The 25847-nt window shown below is 39.2% G+C and overlaps 2 protein-coding genes and 1 long non-coding RNA gene across 7 annotated transcripts in view; 1 reads left to right on the plus strand and 2 right to left on the minus strand.

Annotated features, from left to right (window-relative positions):
* Positions 1-322: 322 nt before the first annotated feature.
* Positions 323-12072, minus strand: LOC124878244 (zinc finger protein 771-like). Of its 2 annotated transcripts, none has more exons than XM_047382105.1 (3): positions 11881-12072; positions 9887-10063; positions 323-5280 (listed from the first exon to the last, which is right to left on the minus strand). In XM_047382105.1, the coding sequence occupies exons 2-3, from the start codon at positions 10056-10058 to the stop codon at positions 4031-4033; spliced, it is 1422 nt and encodes a 473-aa protein (XP_047238061.1). In that variant the 5' UTR covers positions 10059-10063; positions 11881-12072; the 3' UTR covers positions 323-4030. The 2 variants fall into 2 exon arrangements, with proteins under 2 accessions (XP_047238061.1, XP_047238060.1); XM_047382104.1 differs by having other exon boundaries at positions 9887-10066; positions 11881-12071.
* A 1983-nt stretch (positions 12073-14055) lies between these two features.
* Positions 14056-22475, plus strand: LOC124878253. 3 transcript variants are annotated; one of them, XR_007040687.1, is made up of 8 exons: positions 14056-14113; positions 14239-14484; positions 15441-15487; positions 16462-16515; positions 17228-17281; positions 19791-21304; positions 21945-22089; positions 22204-22475. It is a non-coding gene; the product is annotated as an uncharacterized LOC124878253 (long non-coding RNA). The 3 variants fall into 3 exon arrangements; XR_007040685.1 differs by having other exon boundaries at positions 19791-22089; XR_007040686.1 differs by lacking the exons at positions 15441-15487; positions 16462-16515; positions 17228-17281 and having other exon boundaries at positions 19791-22089.
* Positions 22476-22625: 150 nt separating this feature from the next.
* LOC124878238 (gastrula zinc finger protein XlCGF57.1-like) overlaps positions 22626-25847 on the minus strand; it is a 32319-nt gene continuing 29097 nt past the window's right edge. For both annotated transcript variants that reach the window (XM_047382099.1, XM_047382098.1), the window contains one exon: positions 22626-23972. In XM_047382099.1, the coding sequence (XP_047238055.1) occupies positions 22990-23972 (983 nt within the window). In that variant the 3' untranslated portion in view covers positions 22626-22989. The remainder of the gene's footprint in view (positions 23973-25847) is intronic.

The raw sequence follows: 25847 nt of genomic DNA on the forward strand, positions 1-25847 counted from the left end.
GATTTGATCAGATACAGTTTATTGGTGCAGATGTAATTAATAAACTGTATAAATGGTAGTGCAAGTACTTCTTTATTAAAGCTAGTTTTGTATTTTACATATTCTACAGTAAATTGTTTGGTAATTTATTTTTGCACAATTCACAGTTGTTTTGTCATCTAATATGATTTTAACTACAGTTTCAATTAAATTAACATTTTAGTCAATGAATTATAATTTTACAACAGTTGTCAGACTACAGGCACAATCAACTCTGTTATAGATACAAGTACTCAGTTTGTATGACAGCAAAAAATAGAATAATTATGTCTTCTACAAAAATTAAGAATTCCTGCTCATTTTCCATCTGTAATATTTGGATATTCTTTTGAAATACATAGGCAATAGATCTTTCCACTTAGTAAAGGATGTAGATCTGAAGGTACGTTTGATCAGAGCTCTTAGCTGCTGGCACAGAATACAGTTATAGCATCCCATGCTAGCATTTGCTAGCATGCGGGGGAGATCAGAAAGAGCATTTATATTAGGTATTGTTACTTCTGTTTGGATTTTCAAATTATGATTTAGTAACCAATAATCAGTTCATTATTATTTAATTACCAAAAGTCACAGGAAAGAGTGAAAAAATTTGCTTTTTGCGTTATGTCGCCTGGCGACATGTCGCCTGAAGCCGTTCAAACTGACTGACACTGCTGAGATGTTTGGAACTATTGAGAGCTACATGAACCACGTGACTGCCTATCAGCGAGTTCAAAGAGTGTCGTAACTCTCTTTCTATGGTGCTGGGGCAAACTGTCCAGTCCCTCGGGAGGTGGAAGGTGTGCTTTACCAACAATGTTTACAGTGTGGGTGGGGCAGCTGCTGAGCTTGACAAGGGACACTGTTGGGCAGTGAAAGGGTCTCCTCAATCCTGCTGTCATGCCTTCTGGGGTGGTAGCAGAGGCTGGGGACTGTGTTGTGTGTTGGACTTAATCATCACCCAGGCTGAGGCCACAGAGATGGTGAGAAAATTCCATGGTGTCAAGGGACTGGGGTGGATGAGATCCGCCCTTAATCCCTCAAGTCTCTGGATGTGGGGCTGTAGTGGCTGATCTGCCTCTTTAACATTGTGTGGTAGTCAGGGACAGTGCCCCTTGCCTCACAGACTGGTGTGGTGGCTCCCTTCTTGTGAATGGGGACCGGAGGGTGTGTTCCACATATAGGGGATCACACTCCTTAGTCTCCCTGGAAAGGCCTATGCCAAGGTGCTGGAGATAGGAGTTCGGCTGATGGTCAAACCTCAGCTTCAGGAGGAGCAATGTGTTTTTTGTCTCGGGAACAGTGAACCAGGTCTACACCCTATACAGGGTACTTAAGGGTTCATGGGAGTTTGTCCAACCAGTCCACATGTGCTTATTAAACCTGGAGAAGCCATTCAACCGTATCCCTTGGAGTGCCATGTGGCGGGGTGGTCCTGTAGTACAGAGTCCGGGGCCCTTTACTAGAGACCATTCGGTCTCTGTACATGTGTAGCAAGAGTCTGGTCTGCATTGCTGGCTTTAAGTTGCACCTGTTCCTGTTGCATGTTTAACTCAAGCCGGGTTACCCTTTGTCACCAGTCCTGCTCATAACTTTCATAAACACGATTTCTAGGTGCAGATAAGGGCCTGAGAGGGTCTGGTTTGAGGACCAGCAGACTTTATTTCTGATTTCTGCAGATGACGTGGTTCTGTTGGCTTTCTCTTGCCAGAACCTACAGCATGTGCTGGGGCGTATTGCAGCCTGTTGCGAAGCAAGTAAGTTGGGCGATTGGACAAATTTATCTACCATCGGTGATAGGTTGAGCCCTTCAACGGTTGTTTTTTTTTAAGAGCCATTGGCCTATGAGTTAAGGGCAAAACATAGTCGGGCGTAGCTTGCTTGACTCCAGATGTACAATGGTTCTCGAACAGAAAAGGGCGGCCTGCCCTCTCCAGGTTGGACGGGAGTCTGTGCCTCAATTGAAGGAATGTCACCTGTTCATCATGGTGAATAGTGAGCTGAGCAGTTAGGTACAGCTCTCACTGAGGTCTGCGTTCCTACAGTGTTTCTTGTGCGACTGTAGAGACTGTCCCCAAGGAAACACATTTTTCCTGAACAGTACACAGTTACATAAAATTAGCAAAGCATCAAGTTGAAGATTTTACCACAAGAATATTTTATAAGTTAATTTGAGTCACTCAAAGGATTGTTTCAGTCTTAGGCAGAAGGGCTGCTTAGGACAGTCCAAAAGATGAACCCAAGAATACAACCAACAACTTGCCTCTGATATTAGCACACAAGTTGCCAAGATAATCCAAGACACAGACATCATACTGGAAGCCTGTACTTGCAGATTCCTCTGAGCACATAGGGACCAAAGAAAGGGGTGATACATTCAGACAATAAAACATTGAATATGTGGACATAGATGACTATGTTCCTGCTGCTCCATAATGTAGCCACAGCACATATCGAGTGAGGGGGCAGATACGCCCAAAAAAGCATGGGCATGTTGAATTGTTTTCACAGTCTAATTGGACTGTGCAGACTTTGGTAAAGGCTTGTTTAAACTACCAGAACACAAGGAGGCAAAAACAGTTAATTTTTCTCAATTTTCCCAGCAGATGTTCTGGGCAGCAGAGACTGCAGCTAAAGAAAAGTCTTTCTCAGATATACATTTCTGAAGAGTCTCAAATGGAGCATGCCAAATGGCCATACAAACCATATCAAAGTCACAGCAAAAAACGCAAAGGTCCAACCGATGTGAGCTGCATCTGAACTCATCGATAAAGGGGACTGAGAAGTATAAAAGGAAGGAAGGTATATGTTAGGACTGGAGGCCAATGCACCCTACCCTCGAAGAGGATTGTTGTTCTTTAGCTAGAAGAGAGGTAAGATTTGATTCTCTGAAAGCAACAAGTCACCTAGTTGTAGAAATAGGGCTCCTCATAGTGCTCATAGTGGGCAGAATTGGGATCAAGTCCCTAGGAAACAAGAATCTCACTTTGGTCAAACTCCTGCAGAGAAAGGACCTAGTTCAACATTCGCCACAGCAACAGCCAATCCACTGTCCTCTCTGTTTCTTAAAGATGCAGAGCAAGATGAGCAAATTGGCTGTGGAGAGCCAATTTGCCAAGGACAACCTGAAAATGAACCAGGACAGTGACCAAGAAGGTAGTCACCTGGAAAAGCTGGCTCTTACTTATCATGAGGTTCAGGTTTAGCACCATCCAGGTTTTTCTGAACCTGGCTGTCAGGCAGGACTTGCTTGCAGCACCTCCTGAACTCCAAAATTCTACACAGAAAATATATTTGTCATGCCATTCAGCCAAAAACCGTTTAGATTCCACAACCAGCAAAAATGTGTGCAGAATGTTTGTCTTGCCATTTCTGGGGTTACAGTTACCCATTTCACAAAACTTTTCAGTGTGGGCTAAAGACACCCTGTTGCGTTGTTTTTTTGTGAAATTAGGCAGCAAGAGGGATTTAGGTTAACCCACGCTGCTAGTTTCTTCAATAGCAGTTAGGAGGGTTTCACAGATGAAATCAGAAAGTGCTTCACAGTAAAAAGTTCATACAACATAAAAACACACATCTGACATTTCATGCACAACCCTCTACATCAAGCCTCCCGGGATCCACTACACACTCCATCGGATTCTACAATGCAGGCTTGATTTTTGAAAAGCTTGTGTGCAGGATATCACCAGCTTGAATTTTAGAGTTAAGAATTACCAGAGGCAACTCGGGAGTGGCTCGTCTTTGGGGATTTGTGACAGAACTGTTCTAAGACCAAGGTTTATGAATGCATAAACGGGTAGCGCTAGATGGCCATATCCAGAAAGTACTCAGAACCATGTGCTAGCCCACTAGCCTTTTTCATCATCGATTTTTATGTACAAATATGGAAGATGTGACTAAGTAAAAAGAGTCTGAGCATGGTAAAGAACCTGGTCCAATCATTAATGACAGAAACCAACTTCTCCCCAGAATGTTTTGAAGTACCCCATTGTTTCAGAATACTATAACATTACACCGTCTTACCTCGGTGAGTTCTCATGTGATCAGTCAAGTCAACACTCTGGGTGAAACACGAACCACAAATTTCACATAAATACAACTTCTTAACTGCGTGAGTTCTCATATGCACAGTCAAATGACCTCCTTGACGAAAGTTTTTTCCACAAGTCGGACATGAGAAAGGCCTCTCATCTGTGTGAGTTCTGATGTGTCGGGATAAATTTCTCTTATCACTAAAACGCTTTCCACAGGTTAAACATGGGAAAGGCTTCTCACCTGTGTGAGTTCTCGTGTGCTGAGATAAGGTTCCACTATGCCTGAAGCTTTTTCCACAAGTCAGACAGGAGAAAGGCTTCTCACCAGTGTGAGTTCTTATGTGTTTTGTCAAAACCATTTGCAGGGTAAAGCTTTTTCCACAAATCACACAGGAGAAAGGCTTCTCTCCTGTGTGAGTTCTCATGTGAACAGTCAAATGATTTTGTTGGCGAAAACTTTTTCCACACACTGTGCATAAGAAAAGCTTCTCACCTGTGTGAATTCTCATGTGTTCAGGCAAATAACTCCGAGCTAAAACTTTACCACAAACATTACAAGAACATAGATTCTCATTTGTGTGTTTATTCTGCTGTTTTGTTACTTTAAGGTTGGCTACACTGTCACTTCTACCTCCAGTTTTTTGACATCTCTTATTTAGTTTCAGTTTTTCATCTTCACTTGATCCTGAGTCTTCAGGTTCGGTTCTTTCATGGTATTGATTCTCTTGGAGCTGGTCGCTGTTTGGCTCTGGTTCACTGTTGTCCCTTTCCCCATAAGTAGGAGTTATAACAAAGGTATCAGTCTCCTGCTTGATTTCAAGTTCTTTTTCCAAACTGACACAAAGTTCCTCTTGTTCATCCTTTATCTGTGTAGATTCTGGTTCCTCCTGTTCCCCTTTCATCTGCAGAGACTCAAGGCCTTCCTGGTTCTCCTTCACCTCCTGAGGTAGATCTATCTGTTTGTCTTTTATCAATGGAGATTCTGGTTCCTCCTGATACCCCACAATATGCAACGTTTCTAATTCAGCTTGGGTCTCTTTCCCCTTCACAGGTTCAGGTTCCTTCTTGTTCTTGTTCAGCTGCAGATGTTTAGGTTTCTCCTCATAGTCTTTTATCTGTGTAGATCCTGGTTCCGCTCGGTCCAAACTTAAGTAACTCTCCTTGTTGCAGAAACACTGGTCAAGACGAACTCCCTCCTCGTTCCAAACAATTTGCTGTTGGACATCTGAACAGGAGAAAGGATAAAAATATTAATTAATATCAATATAACACTTCGCTTTTATCATTTCAACCACGTAAAGATGCTTTGGGAAAGCATTAAACCTTCAAATCTTCAACAAAACTACACAGTAGGACAGCCTTAAATATGGAAAAAAAAACAATTTCAATTATTTTAATCAATATTGAAACATGAGTATTAATGATTTATTTATTGATTTTGGGAAAACAATACATTTATAGAACAGACAAACACACAGACACTCCTCACGAGCAGCTTTTGAACAACTTTGTACTCTTAAGGAGGAGCTTAATGGCAAAATTCACAACAGGTGTTTGATCCATGAATCGACCAACACATTTCCTGGTTCAATCAGAATTGGTATTTAAACTGTCCTCCTCATCATGCTGTTAACATTTTGACATCATGAGACCAAGACCACTCCTAACAATTGATCAACAGTACCTTGCCATTGCGAAGCTTTAAACAGGATGTTCTCAGATGGGAGTGGCCAACGAGCTTCAAGTGTCACAGAGTGTCATCAGCAAGTTGCAACAGAGATAAAGAGAGACTGAAGGAGTCACAGAAAGGCATTGAAGTGGATTTCCTTTGGCCACATCCCACACTGATGAATGCTTCATCATAAACAGCCCCAGCTGAACCAGAAGAATATCACTAAACTACAGGCACATTTAAGGGAGATAAGAGGCACCCAAGGGTCACATTACACCATTTGAAACCATTTACATCAGTGTGGTCTGCGTGCTAGACGACCTACCTGACCACACCACCAGGCACAGGCGTCATCGTCTTACATGGACCAGGGATTATTTACACTGGATGAGGGACCAGTGGGCCTCAGTGCTGTTATCTGACGAATGTCTAATCGCGTTGAGCAGGAATGATGGCCGCCAACGATGTTAGAGATATCAAGGCAGGTGTTTCTAGTAAATACAGAACTGCCCTGGACTTTGTGAGTGGTACAGTGACAAGACCATACTACATGAACAACATCAATCTAGTCAATTTGTACCTGCATGAACAACACAGGCCCAATTTTATTTTCATGGACAGCAAAGCTCCAGCTCATCGAGGTTGCACCATTAGGGAATGGCTGCTGGAAACTGGGGTACCTGGGATGGAGTGGGCTGCACTTTCTCAGACCTGACTGCCATTGAAAACTTATGGGATAATCTGAGTCATCGCCTAGAAGCTCATGACTATAAAGGCCAAATATCCCAAAGGTTTTGTGAGCGGTATGCACACTTATATTGGTACATAAACAATGTTTTTAATTTTACACCACAACTTCGATAAATCAATTACAACTCATATTTCCAAATTTTTTACAATGTAAATATGCTGGGTTGCAGGGGCAGCAGTCTCACCAGGGACCCCCAGACTTTCCTCTCTCCAGACACCTCCATTTATTCATGGTACTTAAAATTTAAGATACTTGGTAACGCTTAGTGCAGTTTTAGAAGGTAAACAGGTGATAAAGTGGTAAAGACATTAACACACTGTTTTAATGCAGACATCAGCCAAACGCAACTCTTTTAATAAAACCTTGCTGTTGAAATTGAAATAAGGAATTTTATTATCTTTCCTCTAGCTCGAGAAACCTATCTGGTTATATTCTTTAGAAAAGCACCAACTTTATACTTTAACATGATAGGAAAAGAAATAAGACATCAGAACTTCAGAAAATCAAACAAACCCTCTCTTCATGTAATTCCATGGTGAGTTTATTAAAACATGGACAAGTATCACAACTAAGGTTTACAGGGAATAACTTGTCACTTCAAAAACAATGACGGGGAGCTCACACGTTACAGTTTGCAGACTATGCTGCTGGAGGAAAGACACATTACACAGAATGTTTAATCCTGGATTCAACATTGAGGGGATACGTTTGGAATTTCTCCAAGTAAAATACAGGCTGGAGTTTGTGACAATGCAGCGTTCAAGCTGTGTGAAGAGAGACTTTAGTACACTCCACTGGCAACACACTACAAATAGTGGTAAATCAGGCTTTGAAGAACCCCTGAATAACCAAAGCAGTAGGAGCTGCAAGATGATTGGTGGAACAATTTAAGAATAAGTGGAATATATTACATTACATGATCGAGTAATAGTGTATCGAAATAACCAAATTTGCTGATAGTTTCATTTTGGCTCCATTTTATGAAGTTTATTAATTTAGTTCTGCACATTAAATGTTCTGAATATTTTGCATACAGAAACAGTTCACATGTGTGCAGACTCAATAAGGCTTTACCAAAAATGTTTTGCTAAGAATACAAAGCAGATGGGCTACAGCAGCAGAAAACTACACAGGGCACCACACCTGGCAGCTAAGAAGAGGAAACTGAGGCCACAATTTATAAAGATTGGTGAAAACTAGACACAAACATATTGGAATAAACGTTTCCTGGTGCAATAAATCTCAAATTTAGCTGCTACATTCAAATGGTAGAGTCAGAATAAGGGTTAAAAAAACATAAAAGCACCCTACCGCATGACATGATGTAGTGGATATTTTGTTGGTACACTTTGAACCCTTTAATACCACCTGAGCATCATTTCAACGCAACTGCCTGCCTGAGTATTGTTGCTGACAATACAATACCCTTTTGACCTCTTATGGCTACTTCCAGCAGGATAATGCCCCATGTCACAAAGGTCAAATCGTCTCACACTAGTTTGTCGAAAATGATGAATTCCCCTAACTTGAACGACTTCCATAGTCACCACACCTCAATCCAACAGAGGACATTTCAAACCTAGCAGAATAGAAGAGGTGCACGCAATACAAGCGGAATAGAAGCAGAATAGAAAAAGGTCATGGCTGGTCAATTTAAAAAAGAAATGTTTGGGCTTTGACTACATAATATATGAACAGAGATAAATGATTTAAAGATGTAGTGTGTGTGTGAGTGTGTCTGCAAAATGTTCCCTGGTACTTTCTACAAATGCACCAATTGCACTGCAAGAGGTTCATCTTTTGAGTGTGAAATCACCCAGGTGCAAACACAACACACTAAAAGTTGTTTTTGAGTACAGCAAAGGCATTACTTAAAAATATGCCCCTTTTACACACCTGAAACGACTGGTGCAGGGATACGCATTTACACACACAAAAACATGACTTACACATTTTGTGTACAGTGGACCAGGTCACATGTGGTAGGGGACCTTTTGTTTTTCAGCTGGAAATTAACAAACTTCTCTTAAAAACAAACACAGTCATCTGGCTTAATAATACGACTAGCAAAAGTACAAGAACTCAACGAATTCGCCTTCACTGGCATTCCAGGTTGCTTTAAGAGGCATTCGTTTATGATGAAAAAAGAAAAGAGCAGACAGTAAGGGTTAAAAAGATTATGAATACAGTGACCGAGGAGCGATACTGACATTCTGATGGGAACCATCAGTTATTTGGTGATGTCTACCGGTGACAATTAAAAAAAATAAAATAAAAATAAGACTATATTGAAAGTTATAGGTGACAGGAGTTCATGGGTTTTAATTTTAAAAATACACGCAAGATGTTGATGGCACTTTTTGAGCGACATTATGAGGTCATGTACTCCTATTATAAGATGAATCAGTCTGTGACCACAATTTTCTTTTAAAAAGATTACACATATAGTGAAAGATAAAAAAAAAAGGCTACCTATTTTAAAAGGGCTTTAATTTTGAAATACCACATTAAATATGAATAAAACTGTTTGAGCTGGTCGTATGAACAGAAATCGTTCTGTGATAACAGGCAGATTTTCTTTAAAACAATCATGATTACAGTGGCAGATTTTGATTTTGCCATTTTGATGAGACTTTAATTCTGAAATGTCACATCAGATATAAATCAAGACTTTTTGAGTGACCCTTGGAGGCCATGTATTCCTAACATGAACAGGAATTGCCTTTTTAAACAAGAGTATAAATACAATGACTGATCCAAGCAATATGGACAAACTGTTGTGGGCTTCAAGTTCGAAGTTCTACACCAAATATAAATGAAACATATAACTACAACCTGTGAACTCTTAAATTGAACAGGATGTGGCGTGTGGAAGATGAGAAATATATTTCAAAATTAGAAATTGTTGGTTTGAACTCAGCCAATTGCTGAGACGGTTTTTTTAAACACAGCATCTGAATATATTTAAAATTAATGCATCATTAAAGATTTTAAGTTTAATATTGTTTACATATTAACATGATAGCTGTAAAAAAAATAAATAAATAACGTCTAAGAAGAATGGTTTAATTTTGAAAGTGAAAATACCGCAATACTTATTAATATTCCACTCCGCAAAACCGCATAAGGGCTGGCTTGGCAGTCTTTTGGAAAGCAGAGGCCGGCTTGACCAAGAGAAATGGCGAAGGGACGAAATAACACGTCTCCGCCATCATGATATGACTGCAGTATATGATATGACCGATGTCACCTCGATCTTGTCATGAAACCTTAACTGTATGTCCCTTTCACCCCCGTTTGACCACGTAGCTTCAAAAATAATAATTAGAACCGTTAATTACCTCCAACCAGACTTCCCTGCAGCTCTGCGATTAGTTGAACAACAACAGCACCGCTAAAGGTTCATACCTATTCTCTGTAGGTTTATTTGGGGTTTCCAGCTGATATTCAGCAGTCTGCGCTGACGATCCAGCTCTTCTTCATAATGGACGATGGTTTTATCAACCTCTGTGAAGATTTCTTCAGCAGCGGCGATCAGTCGCTCCCTGATAAACTCTCTCAGAGACTGAGCTGAAGACATTGTTGCTGCTGAAACACAAATATTCAGCTCAGGAGACACACCACAACAAAGCTAACTCTGCTAAAGGGACCCCAAAATTCTTCTTCCTGGTTTAATGGACATTAGAAACTAGCGCCTTTACTCATTATCGCCACCTGCTGGAGAGAAATAAATTCTAGTTTAAAGATGGGTTCATTTTCAATTCAATTCAATTCAGTTTTATTTATATAGCGCCAATTCACAACACATGTTGTCTCAAGGCACTTCACAACAGTCAGGTACATACATTCCAATTAATACTAACAATTGAACAGTGCCGTCGGAGTTAGCTTTTTATTCAAATTGGATAAAAAGTTTTTCTATCTAAGGAAACCCAGCAGATTGCATCCAGTCAGTGACTTGCAGCATTCCCTCCTCCTGGATGAGCATGTAGAGACAGTGGACAGTCACTGGCGTTGACTTTGCAGCAATCCCTCATACTGAGCATGCATGTAGCGACAGTGGAGAGGAAAAACTCCCTTTTAACAGGAAGAAACCTCCAGCACAACCAAGCTCAGTGTGAGCGGCCATCTGCCACGACCGACTGGGGGTTTGAGAGAACAGAGCAGAGACACAAAGAGAACAAAGAAGCACTGATCCAGGAGTACTTTCTATGGGAAGGAAAAGTAAATGTTAATGGATGTAGCTCCTTTAGTCGTTTCACCTAGAAAGAAAGAACAGATAAACTCTGATCCAGTTTTCAAGGTTAGAGTCTGAAAGAGAGCACATATAATTAGTTACAGTAAAAGCTCAGTCAATTTCCATGTCTAGGAGAGAGAAAGGGTTAAACACTGAAAGACAGGGCTATGTGGATCATCGGTAGAGGGTGAGCATTAAGTTGTTGCCAGCAGAAGCTCGGACGATTCCCCTCTCCAGAAAGGTGTCACGGGCAGACACAGAGTCAGGCCAGGTGTAGCTTCTAGGAAGAGAAAAGAGAGAACAAAGTTAAAAGCTGAAATAACAGCAAACAATGCAAAATTGGAGAGTAGTGTGAGAATGTAGCAAAGAGGGTGAAAGGGGTCATTATGTCCTCCAGCAGCCTAAGCTGGAGGACAAGGCACCTCACAAAGGGTCCCACTGATGGTCATTGTTATACTAAAAACCACAAGGATTGGGATACCTCTCTCTGTCAGACTGATTATAACCATTGGAAAAGAGAAGGGGTCATACAGGTAGTAGAAATGGAGGGTGTGTTTGCACCTCAACCATAACTGAGCCGGTTTAGGCTAAACCTGACACCCCCTTACTACAACCAACAGGGAGGGAAGAAGACAGAGGTAAAAAATAAGGAAGATAGCTCAAGATAAACTAAGCCACTCTAACTATAAGCTTTATCAAAAAGGAAAGTTTTAAGCCTAGCCTTAAAAGTAGACAGGGTGTCTGCCTCACGGACAGAAATTTTTCAATTTTTGTTTTGAGTCTGAGTGTGTATTTCATGATTCATCAATTTGATAAATAGCATTGAAGCAATAAGCCTTAACCGACAAAAAAAAAAAAAACAACAACACAAAATTGTTTCATCCCAAATGTGTTGTCCAATTTTATTTTGTTGTTTTTATGGGATCAAAAACGAGGTAAGTCAAAGGAATTTTTGGATTAATTCTGTCTATAATAATTTTTGGCACAGTAATTACACACTGAAGTAGATCAGTGAAAAAACATTCAATATGTAATTGTACTTTATTCCACTAGATCTCGGAATCTGCACCTTGCCCACAAGCATTGTTTACAAATGAATTAATACTAAAGTTGACAAATTCACGAAACGTACTGCATGCCATTCAGAAATGGTCTCTGCACTCACTTGTCTTCTCGGATCATCTGTCATCCAATACTGCATACACAAACAAAGAGACAGATCAAGGCTTTGGGCTGACAACAAGATTATTAATGCATCTCCGCAGCCATACAGACGACGCACCTCAACGTCCTACGTCATCGTGGTTGCTAAGCAACCATGGTTTTGAAGGTATCTTCTAGCAGACCCCAGTGTTGAACATCTATAGCTGGCGTGTACAAAGAGAATTGAGGTACGTCTCAAATACTCTTCAGCTAAATTACCCTCAGTTTAATTTAATTATATTAGGGGAAAATGTCATATTAAGATACGCCACTTCCTTTTTAATCAGGCACAGTTAGCCTTGATCAGACAACGGTGAGTTTAGAATCCGATTCGTAACTTTAGTACATTACAAAATGAATATTCCCCTTCATAGACTACCGTTGTTTGCACTAGTTAGATATACTTAAAACTGACGAAAATTGAAATGTATCATTTTATTCGTATCAAATATTCTATAAAACACCGTCAGAAACCTTTGTTGCTAGTGTCTGTTATTGGGGCGCAAATATGATAGCTTGCTGGAGTAGCTCTATTCTTTAAAACCTTTCTTCCACATTATTTCCAGTTGATACATTGCTTTTAAAAATATAGAAATTCTGGTTTTGGATGCTGCTCCTCATGCTGTGACAAGATTTTCACAGTAAGCTAAAGAGGTTCTGCTGGGTTCTTTTTCAGCTATACTGAAATGCTTTCTACCAGTCACACTGAGTGGAAATTAGTGCCATGTGAATGACTATCTTAACTTCTGTGTGGACAATACCATCAGAACAGTGAGATGATTCCCAGGTAGATAAACTCTGAATCACCAGTAAGGAACTGCTAAAACATTTTTTTTTTTTAAAGGAGCCTTTAGAAAGGAATAATTGCTTCAACAAACCCACTGTCACTTGGACAAAGCAGGCAGCACAGTGAAGCTCATGTTCTTTGATTTCTCCAGTGCAATTAACACAATTCAGGCTGACTTAGTAAGCCCGAAACTCCCGAAGACAGAGGTTTTTAACAATTGCCCTTAACAATCACCTAGATCAGTGACTGCCTGACAAACAGACCACAGTTTGTGAGATTAAAAGGTTTTGTGTCTGGTCAGATGGTCAGCAACATGGTAGCACCACAGGGGATTGTACTCACACCATTCCATTTAACTCTGTACACTTCAGACCACCCGTTTAGTCCTGTTATCTGGAGAAATACTCAGAATACTTTTGAGACACCAGAATCTTCTCCTGAGTCCTAAATCAGTTGAAGAAGTGACGTAAAATTGGGAACACTACAATAGGGGTAAATTACACTAATATGTTAGATTGGGATTATTTCTGTCTGTTTTTCATCTGATTCTTTGTCTCATTTTTATAGAAGCCTCTGAGCCAAGATGTCCGGCTCTGCTCCGAAAACTAAACTGGATAAGCAAAAAGGCAAGTCAGCTGTCAAGGAGATCCCACCTCCCGAGCCTCCTAAACACGACGAGGAACAGCCTAAACAGGAGGAGGAAGAGCTTCTCATCTGTGGTGTCAGTTGTTCCAAGTGGAACACTATGTTGATCCAAGAGGAAGGAGATGAAATAGTGGGGGGGATAATGGATGAACTCATGTGTAAGGTCACGGATGCCTGTTATAAATCAGACATGAAAGAACAGGTAAAACTTCATATTGTGTAAATAAAACTCATCAGCACTTAATATCACTGTCTGCTACACACTGGATAACAGATGAAATAATTGATCTCTTATATAAAATATATTTTGTATAACAGTAATATATTGTTATTGTTATTAAGCTTATACCCTACACTGTATCCTGGGCCAAAAGCTACCTCACAAAGACTGTTAAGTCCCAAATATTGTGCCTGGATGAAGGGGAAGGGCCAGAAGAACTATGTGGAACAGAAGACCACGAGCCTATGCCGTCTGTTCCAGATTGCTGTGCCCAAGGATGTGTGCCAACCGTACGTGCTGGAAGTCAGCATCCTTGGACCTCACACCAGGTACTATCTGTGTAGCTCCTCTTAAATCTTGTTTTCAAAGATCATTAGAAAAATACATTTGTATTTAAATGTCCAACGTACACTCCATTTTAAAAGCATTTACAACCCTTTTCATTTTTTGCGATGGTGGCACCACTAACTTCAATGTTTTCATTTAGATTTGATGGGATGGACCAACACAAAGTAAAGCATAGTTGTGAAGTTTAAGAGAATGGTACGTGGTTTTCAAATGTTTTTTACTAATAAATATTTGAAAAGTGTAATGTTCATACTGTTTGTTTTTAACTGGTTTTACTCTGATGTCCCTAAATAACACTTTGTACAACAAATTTCCTTCAGAAGTATCTTGATTAGTGAATAGACATGCCCCGTGTGGAGATTAATTTCTTCATAAATCCAGCTGTTCTGTAAAGGCCTCAGAGATTTGTTGGAAAACATTACTGAGCAAACAAGGTCATAAAGACCAAGGAACACACCAGAAAGGTCAGGGATAAAGTTGTGGAGAACTGTCTGGAAGAGAGCCATTGTTGAAAGAAAGAGAATCCCTGTTGGCAGTTTGCAACAAGCCATAGAGTACACAGCAAGGTGAGATCAGAATTCAATGTCTTGCCTTACCAAGTCACTGTGCATCCCCTTGATACGGTGCTACGTTTGTTTTAAGACGGCAAAGGGAGGCTGTTCGAAGTTGATATAAAGATGGATGAGCTTAAATGAAGGGCAGTCCTGGAAAATACCTGTTCTGAACCACAGAATGGTTTTGATCAAAGCAAATTCATATGTTAGAATGGCCTAGTTAAAGTCCAAACCTAAATCCATCTTGAACTGAAAAAGTTTTGTTCCTTGACACTCTTCCTCCAATCTGTTTGATTTTGAACTATTCTGCAAAGACAAAGTGTGCCATACTTTTCAGATTTGTGTTTTTTACATATGCAGATATCCATTTTTATTTTCCTTTCAGTTCACTGCTATCCACTACCTTCTCTTGGCTTATCGCATAAAGTCCCAATAAAATACATTGATGTTTGGGGCAATATTGTGACAAAATGTACAAAAGTTAATGGGGTATGAAAACCTTGAACTGTATAAATGTCTTTTAATAGCTACCAATCTGAAGCCGATAGAGACTGATGTCACTGGGCTGTTATATTCAGTTGACCAGGTTGCTGCTGGCTCACCGCCTCAGGTCACACCAATAACAGACATGAACTGTGGCAGCTGATTAAAAGATTTAACATGTCTGTAATTGTTGGAGGAGTAAGATGAGCTATATCCTAATGAATGAAAAACAACAACCCTCTAATGCAAGATTTGTCTTCTACGAGAAAGTTGTGAAAAAGGTTTAGTTTGTATTCCTTCCATAGTTTTCTCCATGTAATAATAATTCCCTCTGCATTGACAACATTCTAAAAAGATAATATCTGTATAAAATGAAGGAATAATAAATACAAAAATAATAAAAGTTCTGTTGTTTTCGATTGCCTGACTAGTTTCTGTAAGACAAAGTTGAGACCTTGAAAATGAATCTTTTCTATCCTTTCTAGCTTTCCAACACGCTTGTGCCTAAAGGGAATCTGGATAAAGATTCACAGTAAGAAGAAATGTCTAAATGTGACAATGTTTTCTAAATAAAGGCTTTATTATTATTATTGTTGGTCTTGTTACTGTTGTTGTTTGGAAGGCTTTACGTTTGCTTTAAGACTTAAAGTCTTAAAGATTGAATGCTGTTTTTGAATCACAGGGTGACTCAAGGATTTACACACTTTGGAAAGCAGGTTATTGTAGATTCTTTTCCTTTTTTCCATTTTTAGTCTAAGAGAAATACGTTTTCTTGTTGAATTGTAACAAACGAATGTCAAATTAATATTGTAAATATTTTAAAATGATTTACCATCCAGTATCAATGTTTTTTTTACATCACAAAGATTTGTAATTTTAACAGGGGTGTGTAGACTTTGGGATTTGCTGTATGTTACATTGGTTTGTTCCCTCAAAATTTAATTTATTTTCCTAGTTTTTTAAAGTTTAGTTAGATTGTAGTATATTGAAATAAAAACTATAATTGTTAAAATTATATTATATTAAAAATGCACCACTTTGATGGCAGTAAAAGTAAGATAGTATTTATCCTAGATGCCTCCTTTTGGAGGTTTTTCTGGCTTGTCCCTCTGGAAGAGGGGTCCCCGGGGGGGATCTTGAACTTGGTTAAAGGACTAATTTTCCTTCTGGCCTAGGAACATTGTCAATAACAAGTATCTGCATTAAATAGCAAAACAAACCCGTTTTAAATTAGAACCTATAGTCACCACAGAAATGTGAAGTCAGAGAGTGCTAAACACTCGAGATAATCTAACGATGACAGAACGAGTATGAACAAAGTGAAAAATTGAGCAGAAAAATAAGGTGCTCCAATCGGATAAAACATAGAAACAACTGTATGTTACATAAATAGACTCTCCGTAATCCTGTTTTACATTTGAGCAGATAAATATTTTATGTTATAGGAAATCATATAGCACTGTATAAACCAATTTTCCCAGATATGGCATTTGTTCCCTTCCATAGATACTACAATCCAGATACTACAGGAGCGGTGCTCATGCAACCTATCTTGTTAAGGTAGGCATGAACGTTGTTAGGAATACGCTAATTGCCATAAACCACCGCCGCTCAAAACCAATCGGGGAAGTATGTCTATATCTAGCGTGTTTGATAATCCCTTTGCACATGGAAGACAACGATTCAATTAAATTCTAATTCAGTTCAAAAATACTTCATTCCCAAAAAGGGGAATTTTAAGTTGCTGTAGCTCATATTATGCAGGTTTCTTCAAAGAGCTGTTGTAGATGCTGATGGCTGTGGGCAGGAAGGATCTCCTGTAGTGGTCTGTCCTACAGCAGATCCAAAGAAGCCTCTGACTGAAGACACTCTGTTGTTGTATGTCAATCGCATGAGGAGGATGCTCAGGGTTCTCCATAATGTTCTTCATTTTATGAAGAATCGTTCTTTGTACAATGATCTCCAGGGGTTCCAGAGGAGTCCCCAGAACAGAGCCAGCCTTCTTTATTAACTTGTTGATCTTTTTTAAGTCACACTCTCCACAACAGACTTGTGTCCCTTCTTGTAGACACCTTCAGAGTTGCATCTCCACTCCAGTCCATTGTCCAGGTGAACACCGAGGAATTAATACTCCTCCACCACATCCACTTCTTTTCCCATGATGGAAATATTGTTTCTCTTAAAATCTACAACTATCTCCTTTGTTTTATTCATGTTCAAAGGTGAACTGCATTAAGCTAAATTTATTAAAGTCATGTTTTCATCATTCCAGCGAAAACTGTTTAGTGCACGAAAAAGAAGCAGATCAACAGAAGAACCAGCAGAGGTAAGAGCTGTCTGAATTACAGATATTTCTATTAGGCATTTGGGGAGCTAACTGACAGTAATTAGTAGTGTGAGGCCGCTAAAGTCTTTTATTTTTCCCCCGCTGTAAAACGTTAATTAATATATGTTACACATTTGCAGCTCATACAATCTCTTTTTACCAAAACACTTTTTAAAGGTTAAACATCAATAAAATCAATGTGAAAATGATATAATTCTGGCTTACACTTAAAAAAAAAAATCCAAAATGTAGTTTCTCAGAAAATTACAATACAGATTCCTTTCAAAGCTCCCACTATCTCTGTGGGTTGGGCATCTTATTTGACCAGATTTTTTCTTTCCACTCAACTTTCCATTGATATATACTAACAGCATTCTTTGAACAAACTTTAGCAAAGATGACTTTCAAAGCTGTAAAAAAAAATCCTCTCTTAATGCTATATATCAAACTGTGTGTAATCATAATAATACTATTTGAATGACTTTTAGACTAGAATTACTGAAATAAAACTTTTTCACAATATTCTAATTTATTGAGATGCATCTGTATCTTTTATATGTTACAACAAAGTTAATCTGCTGTTTGGTCTCCAGATACATCCATCCAATTTCTCCCATGATGATGATGAAGAGGAGCAACTTGGTGCTCCTCTTAAACCCAAAAGAATCAAACCCAATGAAGAGAAGGAAACCAAATTAAACAATAATCCTACAAAGTTTCCTCTTCAAAATGAATAGACTTGTTTAAGCATCTGTAGCATCAGCAAAAATCCGGTAAACTCTATAATACATAGAAATGTGGGCTAGAGTATAAATGGTACCATAATTTCACAAGATTAAAAGCATAGGAACTTGATTATGTTGTTTGACATATAAATCAAAGCCAGTTTAAGAATTGTTGGTCCAGTTAAAAACCCAGAAGTAAAGGATCAACAAGACAGGAAAATGGCTTTTTTATTTTTAAATGAGTTCATTTAAAACAACACAAAGACCGAAATGAGTTGGACAAAAACTCAGCTGTGATGTGGCAAGCACCCCAAAAAGCCTAATATTTTTTAGAAACTTAAAATAAAATATAATAAGAGTTATAAAATCTGAAAACTAACTTTTTTACATACTCATTCACATCACAAGTTATTGAATTTTTTCCACTGCAAATGAACTTCACATGAGGTTAATTACAGGCATAGTTATCATGTGTGGATGCTCTTTTCCTTGTGATACATAGTGCAGAGTCCTTATAACAATAAAATTCAATGAAAACAGAAGAAAATAAAGATAATCACAGAACAATAAGTAGTAAAATTAGAGGAAATATTTGAGCACACTGTTATTTGTTAAATAATCTACATGTCTTTTTAAAAATCTCAATTATGTTTACACATAATTTGCACCGTATAAATTTAGCCTGCAAGCACAGGCTGTTGATGCTATATACTGTACCATTTTTGAATAATGGTCATAGGACACATTTTGAGGGCCTCAAATGGCCTGAAGTCCACACTTTGGACACCTCTGCTTTAGGAAGTCTGACCTATTATCTGTATTATGGGCTAACACATATTCCACAAGTCCCAGACCTATATCCACACAATGTCTCTTTCAATGGCTGGTTTATTGGCATGGCATGGCATGGCATGGCAAAGGTTATTGCCATGCCCTACACTAGCAGGTGTCCCCATCCTCACCATATGGTCTCCATCTTTACCTTGCTATGGGCACTGTAGTTAGCTTCAGAAAAAGCTCAAGAGGCAAGTACGCATATCCCCAAAGTGAGTTAGAAAGCACGTTTGCAAGAGAATTTAACATCTCATACATAACTCCAGCTCTCTCATAACTTGAGTGAAACATCGTACCAATTCATCCTCCTTGTGTGTAGCAAGAACGTTCCTCCTCTGATCATTATCATTGGAAATTGCTTTAGATATTTGACACGTTACTTAAATCTATTCACCTTCAGCATATCTACAGCTATGCTCAAAGGTATTTATACCTTTTTCATCTTTAGATTTAAAACGAAAGGAAGCCATCCAACCTCAGAGACTTAGCCCGTAGATACATGCAAAAAGCCTCCCAGCATTTACAAAAATTTGATGACGACAATTACAATGAAGCCTTTTCTATCGATTATTGAGAAGGATTCAAATAGAGAATTTTCTTTCTTTTAGAAATTCTACCCCTATATAGGCACCTTGTCCATTATGATCTTAACATTGCCATTTTCATTCTGAATTTGACAATGAAACATAGAAAACAGCTGGAACAGACAGTATTTGGCTGTAAAAGCATATGCAGGTCAGTTTGTAATTTTAATTTTATAGGCAAGATTCAGACTATTAATAAATATCTCAAATAAAAAACATTAAATTGAAAAGAACAGATTTCCAAAACACTTGTTTGATGTTTTTAAAACATTTTTGGTAAAAAATAAAATAAATAAAATAAAATCAACATCTCCATTAGTCTTGTCAGCAAACTGAAGCATGAAGTGCTCTAACATGTCCTGGTAGATGGCTGCATTGGCTGTGGAGTTCAGAAAACCAAGTGGGCCAAACCAGCAGATGACATGGCTTCTAATCATCACTGCCTGTGGAAACTTCACACTGGACTTCAAGCAACGTGGATTCTGGTCCTCCAGACTCTGAGACCTTGATTTCTGAATGAAATGCAAACTTTACTTTCATCTGAAAAGAGGACTTCAGACCACTGAGCAACAGCCCAGATCTTTTTCTCCTTAGCCCAGGTAAGACCCTTGGAGTCCATGTGTAGGATTCATCGGTGCAGAGTTGTTCTTGATGCACCGGCTCCAGCCTCTGTCCACTCCTTGTAATGCACCCTAAATTCTTATATGGATTTTGCTTGTGGTTAGCCTTTGTCCTACCTCACTTTTTCTTTCCATTCAACTTTCTATGAATATGCTAACAAAAGTTTACATGCACGCCGTTCAGATTGACAATCGGCATTAGGGCTGGACGATATATCACAAAAATATCATCGCGATAATGGCACGTGCAATATGTCTTATCGCAAATACATGCGATAAATTCATAATTTTCTTGCACATGTTTCGTGTTTATCTGTGGTTGACCAATCAGATGCGCTCCTAAATGCTCCCAGTATTCCACCCCCATACATATTCATATTGGCTAGGGCGGACCCATAGGCTTACAAAGCACCTTGGCTGCAGCATAGAGGGAAAGCAATGGCGGACACGGGAGAAGAGGATCCAAATGTGGATGAAAACAATGTATAACTTGTGCCGATAAAAGATTAGTACGTTTGAAATATGGGACTACTTTAGCTTTAGAAGAGAAGACGTAGCACAGACCCAGGTACTGTGCAAGTCATGTCAAAAAATAGTGGCTACGTCGAGAGGAAACATGACTAATCTACACAGTCACATGGAGCACAACCACAAGACGCTATATGAAGTATTCAAGTCTAATACTCTCAAAACTGCCAAGGTGAAGGCAAGTTGTAAAAAGGCAAATCCACAGGCAACTATTAATGACAGTTTTGCGAGTGTAACTCCTTACGAAGAAACTTAAACGCGCCACAAACCTAATACCGCAGCTGTTGCACGTTATGTGGCCAAATGCACGATACCACTTAGTACCATGGGAAAACATGCGTTAAAGTGCTATCGCAAACTTACTTTTCCCAAGTTATCATTCCATAGATGTATGAGGCATGCGTAGCAACAGTACAGAATGAACTGAGTCAAGTGGATTTTTACAATAGCACCACATACCCTCTGGTCCAGTCGCACAACTGAACCCTATATGAGCTTTACTGTTTTCTCAACTAAGACCTCAAATTAACAACACTGTGTCTAGAAGTTGCATGCTTCCCCAAATCCCACACGGAAAAATATAGCCAGCGTTCTAAGGGACGTTTTGGCAAAATGGGGCTTGGAAGAAGATAAACAAGTGGTTATTACAGCAGACAACGGCACCAACATAGTAAAAGCTACAGAAGTGGGTCAGACTACAGTGCTTTGGTCACCGCCTGCATCTGGCTATCAGTGAGTATTTTTTATACTGCATTTTTTTAAATTAAAGATGCCTAATTTTAACATAAGATTTGTATATTAGAATATATTACATCACATTATATTTAATTAAATTCAAAAATACTTTATTAATCCCAAAGGGAAAGTATATTATATTGCCTACAGCTATTAACATGCACAACAACTCGGTGAAAAACATTTAATTTCCCTTTGGTATAAATGAAGTATTTTTAAATTGAATTGAATTAGTTTAAATGTATTCGACCGTCACTGTGACGAGCACATTTCGCGAGCTGTGGGACTTTGCAAGAATTTAGTGGGGCATTTTCCACACAGCTAGAAGGAGAAAACTGCACTAAAAAAGGCCCAGCATGCACTCATCACAGAATGTCAGACTAGATGGGGATCCAGACAAAGTATGATTCAAAGAGTTCTTGAGCAGCAGAAGGCCATATGTGATGTTTTATCAACAGACTGAAGGTCAAGGCATTTAGTCCCCACTTGGCAAGACCTAGATGTCCTGGAGTCAATTAACCAAACACTTCAGTCTCTGCAGAAGTTCACAGATGCCCTTTCTGCTGAAAAAATTGTGACGGTTTCATATGTGAAACTGGTACTTCACTTGATGAATGCTTCCCTTCTTGCTTCAAAGGACGAAGACAGTGACTTAAAAAAGTCCATAAAGAAAAATATCCTAGAGTACATGAACACAAAACGACCCAATGACTCAAGAACTCCTGGACATGACCTGCCTTGTGGACCCCAGATTTAAAGTTGGCTACGTCAGTAGTGACAAGGTACGTGACATCAAAGTCAGAGTGAAGTCCGAAATTAAAGCACTTCTGCCAAAGGTAACTGTTTAAAACAAACACAAATAACTTTTAATTACAAATTTTTACCCCATCTTCTAGGTGCAAAATCCTAGGAGGCAAGATAACAGCATGGAACCCCAGGAGCCACTCAAAAGAAGGCCAGAAAAATCTTTAGCCAGTTTCTTCAAAACCTCTCCGGCATCACAGTCTGTAGAGGCCGAGCCCAACACCTACCTGGTGTCTCCCACCATAGACGCTGAGGAGAACCCTCTCTCGTGGTGGCAGCTCCATCAACTCAACTTTCCACACTTGAACAAACTCGCCAGAAAATACCTCTTCATACCCGCAAGTAGCTCACCCATAGAAAGACTTTTTAGTGCTTAGCGTAACGTAGTTACATGCCAGCGTACTTGTTTGAAACCAACCAAAGGGAATATGCTAGTTTTCCTGGCAAAAAACCTGAACTAATGCTGGGATTCAGGGTTACTGTTTACACGTTGTTAAAATACTATTGAAAGCACTTTGTTTTATAACAATGTTTATTTTATTTAATTACATGTGTGATGAATCTTTGTAATTTCCAAAAATTTTCATGATATAAAAACTTTTTTAGCTGTACCTATATTTAGTTTCCTAATTTATGAATAACAGAAGTAGTTGTATCCAATTTATACCTTGCAGACTAATCTTTCCTTTTAAGATAACAGTTCAGTAATAAAGAGCTGAGTCCAACATTTCTTCTGGCTATTCTACCGTACCCCATTGTTTGAGAATTAAACACAATTTACAAGATTACACCTGCTCGCCTTGGGGAGTTCTTATGTGATCAGTCATTTGGCCACTTTGAGAGAAACAAGTCCCACCAATTTTATAGAGACACAACTTCTAACGTGCGTGGGTTCTCATGTGTCGAGATAAATTTCCTCTGTCGCTGAAACTTCTTCCACAGGTCATACACGACAAAGGCTTCTCTCCTGTGTGACTTCTCATGTGCCGGGTCAGTGAAATTTGCAGGGTAAAACTTTTTCCACAAGTCAAACATGAGAAAGGCTTTTCACCAGTGTGAGTTCTCATGTGAACAGTCAAATGAGTTCTTTGACCAAAGCTTTTTCCACAAGTCACACATGAGAAAGGCTTTTCACCAGTGTGAGTTCTCACGTGACGGGTCAATGCAATTCTCATGGTAAAACTTTTTCCACAAGTCACACATGAGAAAGGCCTCTCACCAGTGTGAGTCCTGATATGAACAGTCAAATGATATCGTTGGCCAAATTTTTTTCCACAGGTCATACAGGAAAATGGCTTCTCACCTGTGTGGGTTCTCACGTGTTTAGTCAAATTACTCCGAGCAAAGAGTTTACCACAAACTTTACAAGAACACATATTCTTATTCATTTGTGTTTTCTTCTGTCTTTTTACTTTTGGATTGCCTATGTTGTCAATGTGACCTCTGATCTTCTGATGCCTCCTTTTTTGCTTCAGTTCTTCATCTCTACTTGATCCTGAGTCTTCATGATTGCTGCTTTCCTGTTTATGGTTCTCAGGTTCAGAAGAGATCTGGACAAGCTGTCTGTCACAGTTTGGTTCTGGTTCCCTGTGGTCTCTTTCCTCATGAGTGGAATTTACCATACAGGTATCAGTATCCTGCTGTAGTACAAGCTGCTCTTGGTCCACACTGATACGAAATTCCTCCTGTTCATCCTTTATCTGTGGAGGTTCTATTTCTTCTAGTTCCTCCTTTATCTGAGGAAGTTCTGGTTCATCCTGTTCCTCTTTCATATGTTGAGGTTCGAGTTCCCTATGGTCAAAACTGGAATTCCTTTCCTGGCTGCCGAACTGCTGCTCCCAAACAAAATGCTGAGGGAAGTCTGGACAAGCAAACAGAAAAACGATTAACATGATTATGATGAAGTACACTTCGCTTTCATGTTTTTATCCAACTCAAAATGTTTTGGAAAGTATTGAACCCTCAAATTTCCAAGTAACCATACACAGGTCTATTATCACAAATCAAAAATGAGAAGCTTTTTCTGACTGACCCATTTTATATACACAAATCTGACATCATTCTCTAGCAACATCTGCTGTTAGAAACACTGGAAAATGGTCACGATTACTAAAATCTCTGTTATAAAGCCTGCTCCTACGTTTGAAAAACTGATGCTTTCAATGGCGACTGTTTTTGGGTGATATTGTTGGCAAGATCGGTCTAAAACAGACACAGAGTTAAGAAAAGAAATATCTGTAATTTGTTTACTAACTTGAAAATAGCTCAACTTTAGAGCAACACTTGGGAGTAAAAAAATAACTGTATTGAGGATACCACCGTTAAACGCATTACCCGTTTACCTGAAACATTTGCAGGCTGCTGTTTGCCCTGCACCAACCTGGTAAAGTCGATTAGTCTAGGTAGAATTTTAGAAATGCCCTTAATTTAGTTACCTACATAACCAACCACTGGTTTCTAGTGAACAATGCAGGCAGGTGAGAAGCAAATGACCTGTTGTCAGAGTGAAACATAAATGGATATAATGCGTACACCATCAGAATAAAACTCTTGTTTGCTTTAGTCTGGAACACTTATACCTTTTTTGTCCAAGTTGTGTTAAATTGTATTTAAGTTGAGACTAAACCATTTGAGCTTTTTATATAAACTTGGGTCTAATCAAGCTCATGTTCGGGCTGCAGACTTTCCTTTTCCTACTTTCTTCTTGAGTTGCCACGGTGATATGGGCTGATAAGGAGTTTGAGGTCAATGACTGCTGAAACTTCGCATGACTGGCCGAGTTTTTGGCTTCTTTTTATTATAACTGACTTCAGACAAGGAAATTGATCTTACTGCTGTGATTTAAGGGGGCTGCATGGTGGTTCAGTGCACTGAACCACCATGAAGCAAGAAGGTTGTGGGTTCGAATCCTAGCCTGGACTGTTGCCGCATGGAGTTTGATTGTTCTTTTTAGGTACTCTGGCTTTTTTAGGTACTATGCATGTTAGGACTAAACTTGTCCTCAGGTGTGAATGCATGCATGCATTGTTGTTTGTGTTATGTCTGTTGAACCCTGTGATGGACTGGCGACCTGTCCAAGGTGTGGCTACCTCGTCTCTTGCCCAATGACTACTGGAGATAGGCACCAGTCCCCTCAATCCTGAAAGGATTTGCAGATACAGAAAATGGCTGGATGGATAAAGGAACAATTAAGAAAGAGCCTAAATATTATTTTTAAGCATGGTTCTTGGACTTTACCAGAGGCTTAATCTTATTAAATTTTGATGTTTTGTCATATTATTCAACATTTCCACATTTTAAATTTTTTTATATACATTTGCCTATTTTCCCAAATTACTTTATTGTTGTACTGATTTGCTTATGAGCTCACAGATATATTCTAATTATGTCATCACTGGTGGTAATTTAACGACAAGAGTCCTCTAATTCAGTGGTTCTCAATCCTGGTACCAAAGACACACTGTGCTGCATGTTTCAAGCTGGGGTTGCATTACATGTTATGTTTCTGCCCAATTTTACCACCCCAATTCCCAGTTGGGGAAAGTCTGTGTCAGTTTGCACAACTTGTAGTCAGTCAGCAGGACGACTTGAACAAAAACCTATTAGTGTGAGAAGTGGGGGAAGACTGGAGTCTGCAAGTGTGTGAGGGGAACCGACCCAACCTCAGTCGCAGCCAGACAAACAAATGTTTGGATTTTTTAAGACGGATCTGGACGCTTGGGTAGTGTGAACTGAT

Source organism: Girardinichthys multiradiatus, chromosome 12 (assembly GCF_021462225.1).
Source record: "Girardinichthys multiradiatus isolate DD_20200921_A chromosome 12, DD_fGirMul_XY1, whole genome shotgun sequence".
NCBI classification, from domain to species: Eukaryota; Metazoa; Chordata; class Actinopteri; order Cyprinodontiformes; family Goodeidae; genus Girardinichthys; species Girardinichthys multiradiatus.